The following is an 18,034-nucleotide window of genomic DNA, read 5'->3' as shown; positions in this document are numbered from 1 at the left end:
GACTTAAAAGCTGCTGTTGGATCGACATAAACAATCTGCTATCAAGATAACAAAGCTTAATCCCCCCGGCTCAGATTGAGACCATCATTTGACCTTAATCACCCGTCGATCCTCTGGGAACTGCATTTGACCCAGAGAGCACGCCCTGGGAAGCCGCCGCTCTGTTCCGCCACAGCCGCTGCACCACTGAGATAATGACAGTCATATTTTTCAAGGATCAGCAGCATTAGTGAGCTTATGTTCTTAGACTGGAAACTTTCTGTCAGGCCAAAATACAGGATTCCGGAGCACAAGAATGGGGACAGGAGTTTCCAGACGTGGGCTTTTTTTTTTCGAGGGCTGGCTGGTCAGGCGCATGTGTAAGCAGTTCTGCAGTAAACCAGTTCATTCACCCAGAGGAAAAGACTGGTCGGTGAGACGTCTGCAGTGTGAAGGATCGGTCATTCTGCAAGAGCGATAAGTAACCTGAGCAGGGTGATTTTGGGGGATCATTATGAACGTGCCAAACTAATCTCCAACTCACACCGTGTGACTGAAGGCTTTATGAGCACAGGCCTTGCCCACGATCGAGGTAATGCACATGGCTGACCTACTCACACTGTTCAAGTGACATGACCAGAGCAGTGTGTGTGCTTTATGTGCCCAATCCCAGGTCTCATTTTACCCCCAGCGCCTTCCCCTTTGCCCAATGCACATTTGATCCAACACCTAAGCGTTCACTGAAGTTGGCCAGGCTCACTTCCAAAACAAATTAGGGCTTCCAGGCACTTGGACTTGAAATCAGCTTAAATGTGTAGATATATTCCATCATACTTGGCAATGAACAGCAGAAATGCAAGAGCCATGTTGTTGAATGAACAGACTTATGTTGGCACTACTGCCTTATCGTCCTGTGAACGTCAACTTGACACATTTAAGTGGACTGTGAACTGGATTAGGGTAAATTTCTTTGAATACATGTGCTACTCATGGAATAAAAGCTCAATTGCTTCATCATCGTAATTTATTATGCAGAAAAATGTTGATATTACTGCGTATTTGACCTTTAGTGGTCCACTGGCTGTATGGGTGGTTATCAGGGCGCCTTTACTTTCCTTCCTGGTGGCCTTTACTATGGCGCTACAGGATCACTTGTTTTTAGAGTCAACTGTTTCTGGATGGAATGGAGGATGGAAATCAGCAGAGCAAACCCATAGCAATAACAAGGAGAGGCAGTGTTCGATCCTAATGTATGTGGACGCCGGACAGTTAGCAAGTAGGCTAGTGCGGGAGACTCAATTTACTCAATTTTTTGACCTAACGGTTTTAGCCACCAAACAGCAAATTATGAACGATCCAGATGTTTTCAGCTGTTGTCGATCCATCAACCACATTTAGGTCAAAGCCTCGTTTGATTCATTAATGGGTGTACAGACCTTTGAGGTTTTACTTTAGATAGACATCGCTGTATAAAAGTGTCCTCTGAGCTAAATGCTAACTCAAATTCAGTTAAGTGTTTGCTTTTTGTTGGGTCGGATACACATCCAATGGACACATCAGATGTTAATGACAAAGAAACCACACAAAATTTACATCAATTTCATGAAAAGGACAAAACTTACCTCTCCATACGTTAGTATTGCGCCTTTGTTCCCTATTCTTTTGAATGGGGATGGAACGTTCAATTTAAATCGGGTCCGGGGTTTGACAGCTAAGAAAATGTGTGCGTTTGTAGGAACAGGCTCAGATAGCTAAAGGCATTTAATCCAGGTCCTCTGCTTCATGGAGCTGCTCCCACATGAACAAAGCTCAGAGCTGCTCCTTTGGCAGAGAATTTACATGATATGAGGCCCTTACAGACTGTCAAGAGAAGTTTGGAAGATTTTGGTTGTATTGTTTGGCAGCAATTTTGATTTGTTTTTTTTCGTTTAGTTTTTGTCATAGTTCTTTAAAATATGCAGTGCCATAGTTTGAACACCGTGGCTGAAAACATTCTTTCAACTTGTACACACACTCTCAGTCTGATCAAAACTACGCATGGGTTCCTCCGCCGGACAACTTCAAGCGCAATAACGGCTTTGTGCTCTTTCTGTAAACGCCATGTCACAGCTGAATGCCGGACCTCCAGGCGTGGGTTTCAGCGCCGTGGAGGCTGGAGCGCACAGAAAGCCAAACAGATGGGTGTGAACCAGCGTGTTGTGCTGGCCGTAGTGTTGCGTCACGCGGCTATTTTTAATGTATCCACTGTACAGATTAAATAACACGAGGTTTCCCCTGCACTCTGCACTATTTGGCATTTATTCATCAGCTGTTGGGAGACTGTCACCAAGACGCCGTTTTGTTTCCATTGCGTTGAAATGCCGTGTTATCTTATCCATTGTTTGTGTATTTGCATAACTGGACACATTGCATTGATTACAATAACCCAATGACAATTACTCATTTTGAAAGCTAATTCTTCCAGCCCTGTTTTTTATTGTTTATGAGGGTCAACTTGAACTTCTCTTTGTTAACTTGAACTGTTTCAGGGCTCCACTTGTTTACTAAACGATGAAAGGGGGAGTGCGTAAGTCTTAAAGTGTTGATGTGGTCCAAATTCTTTCCTAACTTTTGTGAAGAGTTTCTAATATCCCATTTCATCACAGGGTTGAACCATATGAGCAATATCGTAAGCATGTAAGTATGCTGGCTACAACTGATTGGAAAGCCATATAATTGGATCCACGGCGTACACATTCTTTTGGTCCACCAACAGTCAGTCTCTGTAAACTAACCATCCTGCTCCTTCTCCCAAACATTTTGAACACATTTAGCAGCTGCGTCAGACAATAAAACAACAAGCGTGCCATGGACGGTGACCACGTTATGAGCAAGAACATGCTTTAGTCACTCATTACATTTAGAAGTCCACCGATATGGTTTTTCTAAGGCCGATACCCGTGTATGATGCGTCTGAACTGTAAAATGTGTCAGTGATGAACTGTGACTGCAGGGGGCATTCATGTTTAGTAGGTTCTTCAGAAGAAGCTCGTGTAAAATAGAAATATCAGCAGATTCAGTACTGAGCATCTGAGCTGTACAAACGTGCTTCACAGCTAGAAGGTCCCGGGTTCGATTCCCACCTGGACGGGGCCTTTCTGTGTGGAGTGTGCATGTTCTCCCCGTGTCTGCGTAGGCTTCCTCCGTGTACTCCGGTTTCCCCTACAACTAAAAACATGTACAATAGGCCAGGATGAGTGAGTGTGTGATTGAGAGTGCGCCTGGGGGACGACGGATGGAAATTAGCACGAGGCTACAATCTGGTGTGGCTTGTTAACATGCATGAGACCCATGTGCGTTCATTAACATGCACTGTCCCGACCAAATAAACCAAATAATAAAAAAGTCCATCACTTTTGGTTCCAGAGATATTGGCCTTTTATTGGGATTATATTGGCCGATAGCTGATGTTGTAAAATAATAATAATAATAATATGCAGACATGCAGAACATGCAAACTTCACACAGAAAGGCCCCGTCCAGGTGGAGAAATCACAGCCTGTCATCAGTAAGTAGAGGAAATAGTAATATTCATCTGACCCATGGTTGACCACACATTTTCCTAGTTTTAAAAATCTAACATAGACAGTGATGTACTGTAATAGTCCGTTACTAACTGAGATATATGTTAGATGTAACATATAACCCAGTTAGTAACACCGTTAATCGTAAACACCTTTACTACGAGCTTTAGTTTGGACCTAAAGAAGGGACTATTTTCGGCGGGTCATGGGCCATGGGTCAAAATTCACTGTTGCGATATTCATTGTTTTTGTAGTGTTTGATGATGCTTTCATCTACAGAACTGTGTGAGAAAATGCCGTATTTAATCATTACATACTTCGAAAAAGGTCAAACTGCAAAAGTATTTTATTATAAATTAAGATTTACATTTTCTGTCACTGCTTATGATCTTAAAGGAACAGGACACTGTTTTTTTCCATACTGAGATATGTTCTTACCTGAGTTTAGACGAGTTAATACATACCTGCCTGGTCTTTGTGCCCATTGAAGAGCTTGGTCGCTTCAAACTTTACCCAATTTGGAGCTATAGGAATACATTGGGAGAGGCCAAATGCTAACAACATCTTTGGTCGTTTTGCGTGACTGAGAGCACGCACAAAAAGACCAGACAGGTACGAATCAACTCGTCTAAGCTCAGACAAGAACATATCTCAGTATGGAAAAACGGTGGCCTGTTCCTTTTAAAGGTGTATCCTGAAGTTGCACCAGTTGAGAGCCTACGCTATACAAACACACATTCACTGGTTGTATATTCCTCTATACTCACCAAACAGCCATATTCCAGTTCATTTCTGTAACTCTGAACAAACACTGTACATTAAGCTGCGAGGCCAAAGCAGAAGACATGACAACAGCAAACACGCTCCCTGCGGCTGACCCAGTAAAGCGTCCCGGGCAGGCAGACCCGCTCATGCATACGCTCTTTCTCTCCCCGTGCATATGTGATGACGCGGCGGCTTTTACCGCGGCCCACGTGCAGCCGCGGCACGGGGAGGGAACGCCGCGCGCCCCTGCACCGCCCCGTCCACAAACATACGAACTACATGAGCTCAGCCATGACTCGGCACAATCCAACTTCACTCAAAGCCATGCCCTTAATCTGATTCTTAGCAGCGGCTCTCCGGACTCTGAGGGCTTTCACAGTTGTTTCCACGGGGGGATTACATTGGTCTTGGTCAGTCGAGGAAATGCCAGGATGCCAGTGTAAAGGAAACCATTTTACAATTTCAGCGGGATAAACAAAAACAGATGGGATTAAGTTGCAAAGGAAGGGAAACTTGGCCGAGGTGCTGTCTGGTCTTACAGCCCGGAGACTGACCCATTTTGTTGAGGACATAAAAAGACGCTATAACTATAGCTTCAAGAGGCCGGTTTTGAGTTTTGCGCTGCCTGAAAATGGGGCAACAACTCGCGAGGACGGTAAATATGTTTGGTATTGATGTCCCCGGTGCCTCGTGGAATCGGACTATGTATAAAATGTGCTAACCTTGTAGTTTCCTGCTCTATAAACACGTTTGGAAGTGGATGGGTTCTTGTAAGTTTAGCTCCTTGTGTCTGTGTAGGCTCTCAGTCGTACAGGAGTTGTCCATCTTCAATGAAGGTTCTCAGTCATCTTTAGGTGAGAGGAGCTGTTAATAGAGGGGAGGGACTTAGCCCAGTAGTCTATATGTAGTCTGCAGGCTGAGCTTAAACTTCAGTGTCGCTGACGAAGCCTTTTAGATGAGAGGCCAAACGTTCCAGCGCTCGGGGACCCATCACCAGATGTGGAGCCAGGCTAGTGGTCACAATCACCTGGTCGGAGGGTTAACCTATTGTACAGCGGAAAACCGTAGTACCTGGAGGAAACCTACACGGGGAGAACATGCACACTCCACACCCAGGACCTTCTCGCTGTGAAGCACGGGCTCTAAGCACCGTGCCGCACCGTGCTGACTGCCGTGCATTATTTTTGTATAACCGCACATGTAGTCCGGTAGTTAAATCACTGGGATATCACTCCGCTGTGGGCATCGCCATAGCAACGCATGACACAGCTGAATCAGATAAACGCTTAATTAGCTAATGGGTGACAAGTCGGCTGACTCGACGAGTGACTGACAGTTTGGATGAGATAGATTTTGTTGTTTAATTTCAACATTTTTGGCCAAAACAAAACTTTTGATGAATGGCAAATTGAGGAAGATGGAGAAGAAAAACTTTATTTATTTATATTATTATTATTATTATTATTTATTCTAATAAAATATGAGCTTTCCAATTCAATTGAAATCGGTTTAGGCCAGGGGTCTCCAAGTAAATTTCCCTGGGGCCAAAATATATCGGGAGTCTAATGCCGGGGTCCATAAACAGAAGCTCCAGTAAAATGCGTTTTGATCGGGATAATACTATTGAGGAAACTTTTTTGAATAAATGAATAATAATGAGTCTGACAGGACTGTAAACCTCTGCTTACACTTGTATTGCAGTTAACAAGCCTGTGTCACAAGTCTCACTGTAGTCATTATTCATTTACGACTATTGTAGCCACAGCTGCCCAGGGGCAGACTGTCCATTTACCACAGGATTATAATGTGTTGTTTATATCCCAATGTCTTCTTATGTCAGTGCCCTCTGCTGGACACGTGGGAAATTCTTTCCTTTCTTTCTTTAAGCTGCCCCCTAGTGGCTGGAGTGAGCTTTCTGGCTATTTCTTTAAACATTCATAACTCTGCACACAAATGGGCAAGAGACTTACTTTCTTTTTTGACATACTCAGGAATTTGTGCTCTACAAGTCAGGATTGAATCATCTCAGGCCCGAGGGCCGCCTGTTGGAGACCCCTAGTTTAGTCACTATTCATCATTTTCAGACATAAATGATCCCTGCACTTCAGCATATTTGGCTGGATTAGTAAAGTCAAACATAAAAGTTTCAGTTTGTTGTTTAATCCCTACGTAACTTTTAATTATAATTTTACACCAACAAAATGGCAATTTCATGAATTTCATGAAAAAAGTTTTTTAGTTTTTAACAAAAAATGATGTTGGGAAGGGGAAAGCTCTATGAAACACTTTACTCACTCATGACCCAATGGTACAGTATAAGTTGCATGGCAACAGTTAAATGTGCATTATGGAACGTCTTTGGCCTTTTAGAGACCCAGCGGTTCATCTCAGTGGCCGGTTTGATCAATCATTTTCTAGGGTTTCTGTCATAGAGGTCCCTGTGATGCAAATTAAAGGCGCCATACTAACCACCCATACACCCGCCGCGGGGTCACTGAAAGGTCAAATACACACAAATATCAACTTGAGTTTTGCATAAAAAGTTCCATAATGAACCTTTAATTTTGTGTTTGTCACATGCTTTGCCTCTGAATAAACATCAAACAATCAAATTAGGTTAACATGTATTATTGTTTTGTCCCTGTGTTAGCTATTTTCTGGTGAATTGTGTAGTATAACCATCTGTACATTCATGCTCTGGGACGTCTTACAGTGTGCGCTGTGAACAGAATACTGAGGGGAATCTGATCTTACTTGCTAATCATGTCCACAACCTGGTGCAGCTAGCTTTACCCATTTATTTCTTGCTAATTCCGTGTATGTTTTCTTTTCAGAGGGAGTGTTCCAACTTCATCAAAGTGCTGCAGCCGTTCAACCACACACACATTTACACGTGTGGGACCGGAGCGTTCCACCCGGTGTGCGGCTATGTGGAAGTGGGACGCAAGGCCGAGGTAAGGGCACAATCCTCATAAAGAAGACACAATGTAAGGTACCCAGTGTTCTGTTCCATCAGAAAATAGTTTAGAATGATCGTTCAGTGTTCAGAAAGATGGCTTATATTCTGCCTCCTATATTACTTTATACACATTTTTTCTACCATACATTTACAATAGATAGACAAGTATGTTCTGTACAAAATTCAATGCATTTTCACGTTTAAATATCATCTTGGATACTATCTCTCCAGGGTGAACTCCTCCTTGTCAAGTCTCATAGTTACACATCTATCTCCTTGACCTTTTTGGAGCTCACCAGGTCCGAAAGGTTGGAGACGCCTGTGCTAGTGCATTTGTGTAGTTCGATTGGGAACTCTCTGGTAAACAATAGGGCGGTATGTGCAGACAAATTACAGCCTGGAAACACAGGATTTTCCAAGATACGCTCATTAAGGAAGGAAAAAAAAGAGGAAATTGCAGTTGTTGCAATCCCGGCGTTCCATTGCATCACGCGGTCCTGCTGCTGCCGCTGTGCCAGCCTGACTGTTGCAAATGGCTCTCCTCTGCTTTACAAATGTGCTTCCTACTCATTAGCCAGCTGTTTGTCAGTGGCACTGGGAAGACGTGTTATCTTCTGCAACTCGCAGGACTGCTCTCAATCTCCCCAATCCAACACAGGTTCAAGGAGGGTTCATTCCCATCACGGAGAAGTCTAGGTTTTTTGGAATTAATCATTTATTTTATTGTAAAAAGCATCTTCCAAAAAACAATTCAGGTTCACATAAAGTTTTCACAATTAACTAAAGTCAGTTTGCCTTGGTTTGATCCTCAGATAAACAAAGTAACATATGAAGAGTTGGAATTTATGGAACGATGGAACTTTCCTTCTTCTTTTGTTACAAACGATCTGAATCTAAGCCCGCGCTTCTCGAACTCTCCACATCAAATTCCAGCTCATTAGGTTTTTGATCTTCCATGTACGAATGTTTGATGAGGCAGCACTCGGAAGGTCAAATATGTTTATATTTGGCTTTCCAAACACCATCATATCAGGACTGAACCCAGCTGAACAATGATCTGAAATGCTTCAGACTGTGGTTCTCAACTGGTGTGGCTTCCATCAGGATATTATTATACATATTACTAATATTTTGAATTTTTTGTTCTTAAATTGAAGTATTTAAAGGGCATATGACAGGTTTTAATATTGTTGTTTCTTTTCTTTTTTTTCATTTTATTTCAGTGAAGCAGCAATTTTAATGAAGAATTGTTGGGCAGAGAAGTTATTTTTATTTAAATGTTTAAGCTGCTGACAGGAAGTGACATAGATAAAGGTAAAGTTCCAGAGCAGTTTGACTCATTTCCCCATTGGCTTAACATGGTCGGCATGGCAACAGTTTAACATGGTTTGCCTTCATCTATGTTACTTCCTGTCCGTATCCAATAAGGATGTGAAACTATAAACATCACAAAAATGGTAAAACTAAAGAAAAGGTGGGTACAATCTTTAGCAATGTAAATGTAAATGTAGTCCTATTGATTTAATTATCAAAACAATTTGTCTGTAATAGGGTTTGTCAAAGGCCTGCGACCCACTAAAAATGGTCCTGCGAGCTACCAGTTGTGAACCACTGGGTCAAACCGTGTTTAATTCAAAATAAAATTACAGACCAAAAAAGAAAAATAAAGATCTCCCACTCTAATATTTGGTTGCAGCTCCTCTAGCTTTGATTACAACTGTGGTGTTTTCTCAATCAACTTCTGAAATGTCCAAAGATCCGTGTTCGGTGTTGCATTTCTCACCAAGATCTTGCGTCGATGATGGGAGAGTGTGACCACTGTGCAAGGCCTGCTCCAGCACATCCCAAAGATTCTCAATTGGGGGTTAAGATTTGGACTCTGTGGCGGCCGATCCATCTCATGCTCCCTGAACCACTCTTTCACACTGAGTCCGACAAATGCAGGCGTGGTCGTCTTTGAATATGTTTGTGCCATCAGGAAAGAAAAAATACATTGAAGGAATAACCTGGTCATTCAGGGTGTTCAGGTGATCTCATTCTTTGGGCTCATAGTGTTGCTGAACCTCAGACCTGACCAACTGCAGCAGACAGAACAGTACATTAGGTATTCAGTGTAGATTTAATTACAAATCGAAAATGAACTAAGTATGAACTTTCCCAAGCCTCCGTTTCCCACCACACGCCTTTTCCTCACGCTTCCTTTCCTCCTTTTTTTTCCCAGGACGGCGTGTTCCGGTTGGAGTCCCACACAGAGAACGGCCGTGGAAAGAGTCCTTACGATCCTCGCCTCACCACGGCCTCCATGCTTGTCGGTGAGTGTGTAAAATAAAAAACATCCGCGCTCAGAAAACACCCTGCACCTAAACCCTTTCATCTCCCCGCGCGTAGACGTGTCGAACGCGTCTTAATGACAAACCAGGCGCTCGGTACGCACTCGCAAACACCTAACCCCTCATTGGCACCGCTGGTAAAGTCTATTTTAATCTGCCAGTACCAAAAGGAGGCAGGGCAGAACAGATGAGGCCCGATTATGCTCGCTTTGTGACGTTTTTTTTTGTTTCTCCTTTTGGCAAACGAACACGCCTTTCTTTTCTCAATTCCCAAGTCGTGTCGTGTTGAATCACAGCGTTTAACCCGCCAGATGGCAATTTTCCAGCCCATCACCTCCAGTTTTTCCCCCTTTTGTTTTTCTAAGTTGTTTTCTGACCGGTCTCTCCATTGTGCCTTGCCGTCCTTCGCCGTTCACGTCGACCATATTTCACTAAACTGTGTGGAAATGCACGCGTTTGTAACTTTGCTACATACTGATGTAAGCTTTGTTGTTCCATCAACCTAAAACATGCACAATAGGTAAATAAACCCAAAAGCTAGATACTCCTGAGCAACCCTAAATCAAAATGTTATCAGTGGCAATGGTCAAAAGCAGAGGGTAAATCAAACAATGGGGAAAATAAAGCAGAGAGTAGCAAAAATAGTGTATTTAAGTGTATGGTATGAAATACATTATACTCTCAGGAAGAAATAAAAAAACATTATTCAAATAATTACTCAAGTGAAAATGAGAAAACAAAGAATTCTAAAGATAAGATGCGCTAAAACAAAATCAAGTGTGTAAATAAACTGATTCCATTTTCACATAATCAGCACAAGGTCACTTACAGATTTGCTCAGGGAGGAAAGTTTTACTCTACAGTACTTTAAAATACGATCACTCAAGTAGAAGTGAAATGTACTGCATGATAAAGCTAATCTGAGAAGTACAGATACTTGAAAAACTTACTGAAGTGCATGTACTTGAGTACCTGCCTTTGCAATAAAACAACATGAAGAGTTCATTTGTGCCACTGAAAAAACTCAACGTGTGCTTTCTCTTTTCTCTGTTTTATCATAATCAGATTAGTTTCAGTGCCATAAAAATATAAAGTCACTTTTTAAACTTTAAAAGTTGTGGTGTAAAACAAATAAATATATTTTTTTTTTGTCTGTGTGACTCTAATATACCCCTATCCCTAAAAACTCAAGTAATATTGATACCAAAACATTGCTATTGCGACACTGGAGAGTCAAAATCATCTTTTTCTTTATTGTTCACATTTTTGCTTTTCTACTCATTTTAAAGTATGGCCAGTGTTTAGTATATATAGAGCATTTTCCAGCGAGAGAAATGTAGATCCAAATTCTAAAACAATGGGACCATTTTAAAACAATGGGACCATTTTTATCTGCCTTTTGCCAAAATGCCTAGATCCATTTAACGGCGCTATGTTTTTCATTTCACACTGCATTATTGAGCTTCACCTCTGCCACAAACAATCAGGCAGCGTTTAACACTAGAACAGGCAGGGACATGGGTAAAGGAGAATTTTGAACCTTCCTGTTATCTCCCACAGATGGGGAGCTGTACGCGGGCACATCTGCGGACTTCATGGGGCGAGACTTTGCCATTTTCCGGACTCTTGGGAAGCATCATCCAATCAGGACCGAGCAGCATGATTCTCGGTGGCTAAATGGTAAGGAACAAAGTGTGTGTGTGCAAACCCAACCAAAAATAGTCTAGCCAAGGCTGCACCAGGCGCCACGTTTTCTGAACCAGTCTGAGCCAGTCCAAACCCAGATTGCACCAGTCCAAACTCAGACTGGACCCGCCCTAATACAGTTCGGAACAATTCTGAAACAAACATGACTGAAAAAGCTCGTTCAGCACCATGGACAGCTTTATTGGACAATACAAAGCCTAACCAGTCACAACTTTGATCATAAAACTCACCTCTTCCATAATACTTTTCCACAAATGTTCTCATAAAATGTTAATCAAGAGAATGGATTATAGATGACACATGAATGCCGCTATGTCTCAGTGACTGACAAGGAATTCCCGCATTAGTAACTTGCAGCAGACGTACCTAGTTGGGCTACACACTCGAAGAAAGTCAAAGGAATAGTCTACATCTTCGGAAGTGGACTAGTCCTGAACTTTTAGTATGTCCGGCTTGAGCTGAGAAGATCTTGCGCTCGTTGTGGGCGTAACATTCGGCCAAGAACCATACGACATGTGGAAGAATAGATCACAAAGGGTTCAAATTGGCGTATCCATCCATCCGCTGGTGCCAGAGCATGCCGTCATGGCAGCGAAAGGGGGGCAGGGATGGGAGCTGCCGATTCACAAGGCTTTATTTACATAGACTCATTCATGAAGAGGAGCGCCGAGGTCGTTGGCAGACAACGCGCATCCACTTGAACCAATGACAAGTTTGGCGGAATTCGGTGACATGCCAAAATAGTTGATTAGTTCCCCCTCGATGTTAGTGAAGTGGAGACCGGGGGTGTTTGCCATGCTGGAGAAAACAGGCTTTATCTGTGGGCAAAAGTCAGATAGATGGAAGAGATTGAAAGCAAACTAAGCGTAAATCATTGGAGATTAGGTTGAGTAGGTTTTGGAAAAAATATTCATCTTGGCAAATGAATAAAATCTGGAAATTCTGGGGGTGAAATGGCGCTTTAATGTCTTGGTTTAAGTTTTCTCTACTTGTTGTACTGTTGTCAGATGAACTGAAATGGAGGGCTGAAAAAGCTGTATCCTGGCTAACGGCAGATCATGGGGAGTCATGATAGTCTGAAGGCTCAGACTCAGTTTTGAATCACTGGCTTAGAGATCCCTGCAAAGCATGGGGCAATAGATAAAAGCCACTTTGTGCTTTTGTCCCTAGTGATTGGGTGGGGTTGTGTCAGGGAATCTGAGCAAGCAATGCTGGGTAACCTCGCTATGTAAACCAAGGATTCTAGGTTTCATCCATGAAGAAAATCCAAAGAGTAATTTGTTTTCTGGCCCAAGTATTAAAAGTCATGAATTATGCCAAAACTAAAGCAAGTCATTAAAAAGCACTAAAACTGATTCAAACAGGCATTAAAACCACATTTCTGTGAAAAGATCTTTTACCTTTGGGACAGAGCCAACAACAATGACATTGCTTGACTATTTTCACTGCATTCATTTGTCAAAAACCTCTTTGTAGACCCGCGGTTTGTGGGAGTTCACCTCATTCCAGAGAGCGACAACCCAGAGGACGACAAGATCTACCTGTTCTTCAGGGAGAATGCGATGGACGGGGAGTTCGCCGGGAAGGCCACCTACGCTCGCATCGGGCAGCTCTGCAAGGTACTCGCATGACTTACATCTAACACCAGATACACCAGGGACTTTTGATGACCTACATGCACATATACACAGCACAGAGGAGAAGACTGCCTACCATCGGACAGCTCTGCAAAGTACTCCCCCTTTGGCAAGGATCACAGCTTGTAAATTCTTTTGCAGGCTGCCAAAAGTCTTTCTATTGTAGTTCGAGCTAGTTTTACCCTTTCCTCCATACTAAAGTCTTCCAGTTCAGAGGGATTTCTGGACTGTCTTGCACACACTGTCCTTCTGAGGTCTCTGCACAGATTTTCAATGAAATGTTTAAGTCAAGAATGTGTGAATGCCATGGCAAAACCTTCAGCCTGCTCCTCTTGAGATTCATCGTTTGTGGAACCCATCCTGTCTAACTTCAGATGGTGTTATGTTTAATTCCCCAAAAATCTGGAAAAGTGTGGAGACATGTGAGCATATCCATGATCAGAACAAACCTGGTGAATATTTCTGGACTTTAGAAAGCATACTCCATTGTGGATACTCTTATAGACTGGACATTGTTGCTTGATTGTTTAAAATGCTAAGAATCTTCAGGGCTGACCTCAGACAGATGCTCCATTATGTGAGCTACGATGCTCATGTTTGCCTCTCCGTCCATACACAATCTGATTTATCATTTCGCAACACAAAGTTATTTTCTTGGGTAGCTTGTTTTTCAACACTGCAGAGCTAAAAAGTACTAGCTAGCAGCCTTCTTTCCTCAGAAAAGTGAGAGGGAAAGGAAAATGCAATCTATTCATGACAGGCCACAGCTGCTTTTTACCTGAATCCAATGACTCGATATCTGTTGCAACCAAGTCCCAACAAACAAGAAAATGGGGGTTGTGGCAAAGTGCCGACATCATTACGACCCCAAAATGGAATCCGATAGGGACATTGTCGAAAACCACTTAAGCTGTGGTAATCAAATTATTTTCTTGTAGAGTCAACTTCATTTTGGCACTAGAGAGCTACACTGTAAACGCAACACTTGTGGAAGTAAAACAGACCCTGTGCGCTGTTGTGTGTAGACCTAGATATAGTGCATTTTCTTCCAGCGCGAATGAGGAAGTCAGAGGCTAAATTACTTAGCATTGTTAGCATTCACGTCTCAACTATCTTGCTAAAAACTCTAGCTGAAATGTGTTTCGAATTAACTAAAGTGAACAACTGAGATGTATTGAAGTGTCTGTGAGAGTTGCAAACACATTTAAGCAACAGCTGAGAGGTCTTACTGCCTATGACTTTCACGGTTTGATAACTGAGTACAATTTCATTTTAATAATGTAAATGGGGAAGAGTGACGAATGGCAGTCTATATTTAATATGTCTGTGGTCGCGACTTGTCTTTGGTCATGTGTCGTTTCTATATTTAACAGTACTGATCCTTCCCTCCATGTCTTTGTTCACAGAATGATCTGGGAGGGCACAGGAGCCTGGTGAACAAGTGGACCACGTTCCTCAAAGCTCGACTGGTCTGCTCGGTTCCTGGAAGCAACGGCATCGACACACACTTCGACGAGCTGCGTAAGTAATGTGATCATGTCAACCTTGGTGTAAAGGTTCCCCTCGTTCAGTTGATTAATACATGTGACTTCTTCTTCCAGAGGATGTTTTTCTCATGAGCACAAAGGATCCTAAGAGTCCCATGGTGTATGCGGTCTTCACCACTTCCAGGTACTGTGCTTTTCACCGACAGGCCCGGGGATATTTACTTTTCCTGAAAATTCTAAAGCTGAGGGGGACTTTAAATAATTGTCAGACCACTGAAACATGACTGTAATATTTAGTAATTTGTATGTTTTCTCCTCAGCAACATCTTCAAGGGTTCAGCGGTGTGCATGTACAGTATGGCGGACATCCGGAGGGTCTTCTTGGGCCCTTATGCTCACAGAGATGGCCCAAACTACCAGTGGGTGCCATTTCAGGGGCGTGTTCCCTACCCTCGACCCGGGACAGTAAGTGTGCTAGTGGGGAATTGTATCAAATATCCTAGTACAACATACAGCCGATCAATAACAGCTATTAATGTTGACTGCTATGTAATAAATAATCATAGTCTTTGTGGTTTAAAACAAATTGGCACATTAGGTTTAGGAACTCACAAAACACACACATTTATTTTATTTTTTTGTCCCAGTGTCCAAGCCAAACCTTCGGAGGGTTCGACACCACAAAGGACCTTCCAGATGAGGTGGTGACGTTTGCCCGGAGCCACCCCGCCATGTTCAACCCCGTATACCCAATCAACAACCGCCCCATCATCGTCAAGACGGACGTGGACTACCAGTTCACCCAGATCGTGGTGGACAAGGTGGAGGCCGAGGACGGACTGTATGACGTCATGTTCATCGGGACCGGTGAGGCTTTTTAGATGTCCCACATTGCGAGACGTGGAGAATGGAAAATCGTGAGCCGACACTCGTCTCCACTCTGTGATGGTTCATGGAGTCAATCGTAGCAGTGAACGAGGGGCCTGTTCGTGCCCATAATAGTTGTATTCATAAACTTGTTAAAACAAACGCGGGATCCGTGCAGGCTGCAACAACCTGGTCTCACCGACAAGTCAGGCGAGGCACACGTCATCTTAAACCTAGTGCATGATATCTTTGGTTTCAGACAAATGGAGAAATGTTGGTGCTTTGATCACCTGAGTTCCTTTGGCATTACAGACCACGGACTAGAATGATGAAACATTCCATGTATGTTTGTGTTTGCAGATATAGGGACTATCCTGAAGGTGGTGTCCATCCCTCGAGGATCATGGCACGATCTGGAGGAAGTCTTACTGGAGGAAATGACTGTCTTCAGAGTACGTTTTCAGAGTTCTCTAAGAACAGGGAAATGTACTTTTCCAAAATGTGTTTGCATTAAACATCCTCTTTGGTTTGGTTTTAGGAGCCCACCGCCATCACTGCAATGGAACTTTCCACCAAACAGGTAATGATTGACCTTTTTCATGCTCTATTTCAATGAGTTAATTGAATCCAGTCCACTAAAGGTTTATATACTCAATACCAAGTAGTACTCCTGTACCCCTTAGCCCTATCTCTTCATTTGTGTGGTCATGAGAGACAAAAACAATCATTGCTTTCTTGGCCAAAAAGGAGCTTTAACATACTTTTACATTAGTTTAGGCTAGTGGTTCTCAAACCTTTCACACCAAGTACCACTTAAAATATAATTATAAAATATCTTACCCCCGAAGCACCACCAGGACAAGATCAAGTTCAAATCAGGACTCAGCCAGGCCTAAAAAGGGTTTCAAATATTCCTAAAATACAACAAAGTCTGTGTAAACTACTTGTAGACTGTCTAAACCAAAAGAAACAGGGCATTTGTAAAGCATAAATGAAACAAAAATTGCCGCCTGAAGAAGCCCCCATTGTTTGAGAACCACCGGTCTAATTTATTTAGGTTGGCCTTCCGTAAAATCCGCGCGAAAAGCACATTTAAGTACATTCCAGACAGGGGAGATTCCTACAGCGGGGTAATTCCTATCTTAAGATAATTTTCCGGGTTTAGGTAGTCCCGTGTCTCCAGCGCAGGTGACACATTTCTGCTGCGGGAAAAATTGGAGGCAGAACAAAGAGGCGTTTGTCCGCGCTTCGGAGAAGACGTGATGAGCAGACATGTCAACACAAAGGCCCGGATTGTTGGGCTGTTTAGAGACTGACAGTTAGCTAATGACTTTAAACGGCGGGCAGAAGCCTCCTGTAATTGACAGCTCGGAGGTAGCGGTGGTGTGACGGCCTGTCAGCGTTCCTCATGTGTAAACACCGGCTGAGCCAAAAACTGCACGAGATATTAGCGGCTCCACCCAGACAGAATACCGCAATGTCACAGTGCAGCGTGGAGAAGAACTTTTTTTAAATTGATGGCCTACACGTTTTTCATATTTCGTAGCCAATATGGCCTCTTGATGTGATTTTTATGTGAGTTTTATACAGTTACTAAAAACATTCTTACTCCAAAAAAGACACCAAAGTAAGGCGAGACACTGCAGGTGAATAGGGAAAAAATGCATATTTACAGATATCATTTTGAAACTTTTGCTGTAGATCACTGGCATAAATGTGAGAAAAAAATACATTGCAAGTTTTCTGTCATTTTATCTTTTCATATAAGAACAAGGTGTTTTATGCCTAAAAATGCCCCAAATTTCCCATCTTTTTGGCGACGAAATCTGAATAATGGATAGAGCTACATTCAAATTTATGGTTTCATTTTATTGATGAATGAGTTACCAAGACTTTTTCAGAGGGGATTTTGGATTTCTTGTTTAGTTTTAAAATAAGCTGTTTTTTGGTGGAAAAATTTGTAACAATGTAATTTTCGCCTTATTTTTTGACATTCAAAACTCAATAAATGAGGCTTGGGGATTAAATAATAAAAAATCCCTCTGAAAAAATCTTCCAAATATTGTTCAGTCCAAGGCTGGAAAATTTGAAGTCTTTAGGTCCGACTGACGTGGACATAGTGTCGCCACAATGACAGAAAAATGTGATTTGAGAAAAAGGCCCTTGAAATTGCATTGTCCCATATAAGTCTATGGGCAAACATTGAATCAGCGCACTATTTAAACATTGTGAAGATTAGACATATTTTCTGTTTCCTGGTGAAAGCTTATATGTTCAGAGACCAATTTGGCCCAAAACCTGAAAACTGAAAAAATTGAGTTTTGCCTGTAGTGTCTCCCCTTAAGCTGGAAGCATTAACACAGTAAAATAAACACATTCCTGAGAAGAAATAATCATATAGAATTCGTATATGGCACAAATCAAGAAACCGAAGAGTCTTACATGTTGTAGTGCCATGCCATTTCCATGATCTCATTATGCCATGACTGTTCAGTAAAGTATTTGCCACCCAATCAAGCCTAACCCATCTCCAGCCTTTGCACTGACCTCATATCGTTTGCGCCCTCTATAGCAACAGCTGTACCTGGGCTCGGACATCGGCGTGTCCCAGATGCCGCTGCACCGCTGCGAGGTGTACGGACAGGCGTGCGCCGAGTGCTGCCTGGCCCGCGACCCCTACTGCGCCTGGGACGGCACCGAGTGCTCGCGATACTTCCCCATGGCCAAGAGGTACGCACAA

General features: G+C 42.7%; 1 protein-coding gene across 1 annotated transcript in view; it reads left to right on the top strand.

Moving 5' to 3' along the window:
* The window catches only part of sema3ab (sema domain, immunoglobulin domain (Ig), short basic domain, secreted, (semaphorin) 3Ab), a 52,622-nt gene that overhangs the window by 26,223 nt on the left and 8,365 nt on the right, over positions 1 to 18,034 (top strand). Inside the window, exons 4-14 of the mRNA XM_079567810.1 lie at positions 7,142 to 7,261; positions 9,488 to 9,578; positions 11,157 to 11,276; positions 12,780 to 12,922; positions 14,347 to 14,461; positions 14,542 to 14,611; positions 14,748 to 14,892; positions 15,075 to 15,294; positions 15,655 to 15,746; positions 15,833 to 15,874; positions 17,867 to 18,024. Coding sequence (XP_079423936.1) covers positions 7,142 to 7,261; positions 9,488 to 9,578; positions 11,157 to 11,276; positions 12,780 to 12,922; positions 14,347 to 14,461; positions 14,542 to 14,611; positions 14,748 to 14,892; positions 15,075 to 15,294; positions 15,655 to 15,746; positions 15,833 to 15,874; positions 17,867 to 18,024 — 1,316 coding nt within the window. The remainder of the gene's footprint in view (positions 1 to 7,141; positions 7,262 to 9,487; positions 9,579 to 11,156; positions 11,277 to 12,779; positions 12,923 to 14,346; positions 14,462 to 14,541; positions 14,612 to 14,747; positions 14,893 to 15,074; positions 15,295 to 15,654; positions 15,747 to 15,832; positions 15,875 to 17,866; positions 18,025 to 18,034) is intronic.

This window comes from Gobius niger (genome assembly GCF_951799975.1).
Source record: "Gobius niger genome assembly, chromosome: 12".
NCBI lineage: Eukaryota > Metazoa > Chordata > Actinopteri > Gobiiformes > Gobiidae > Gobius > Gobius niger.
The sequence above is the reverse complement of the archived record's forward strand: the minus strand, read 5'-3'. Positions and strand labels throughout refer to the sequence as shown.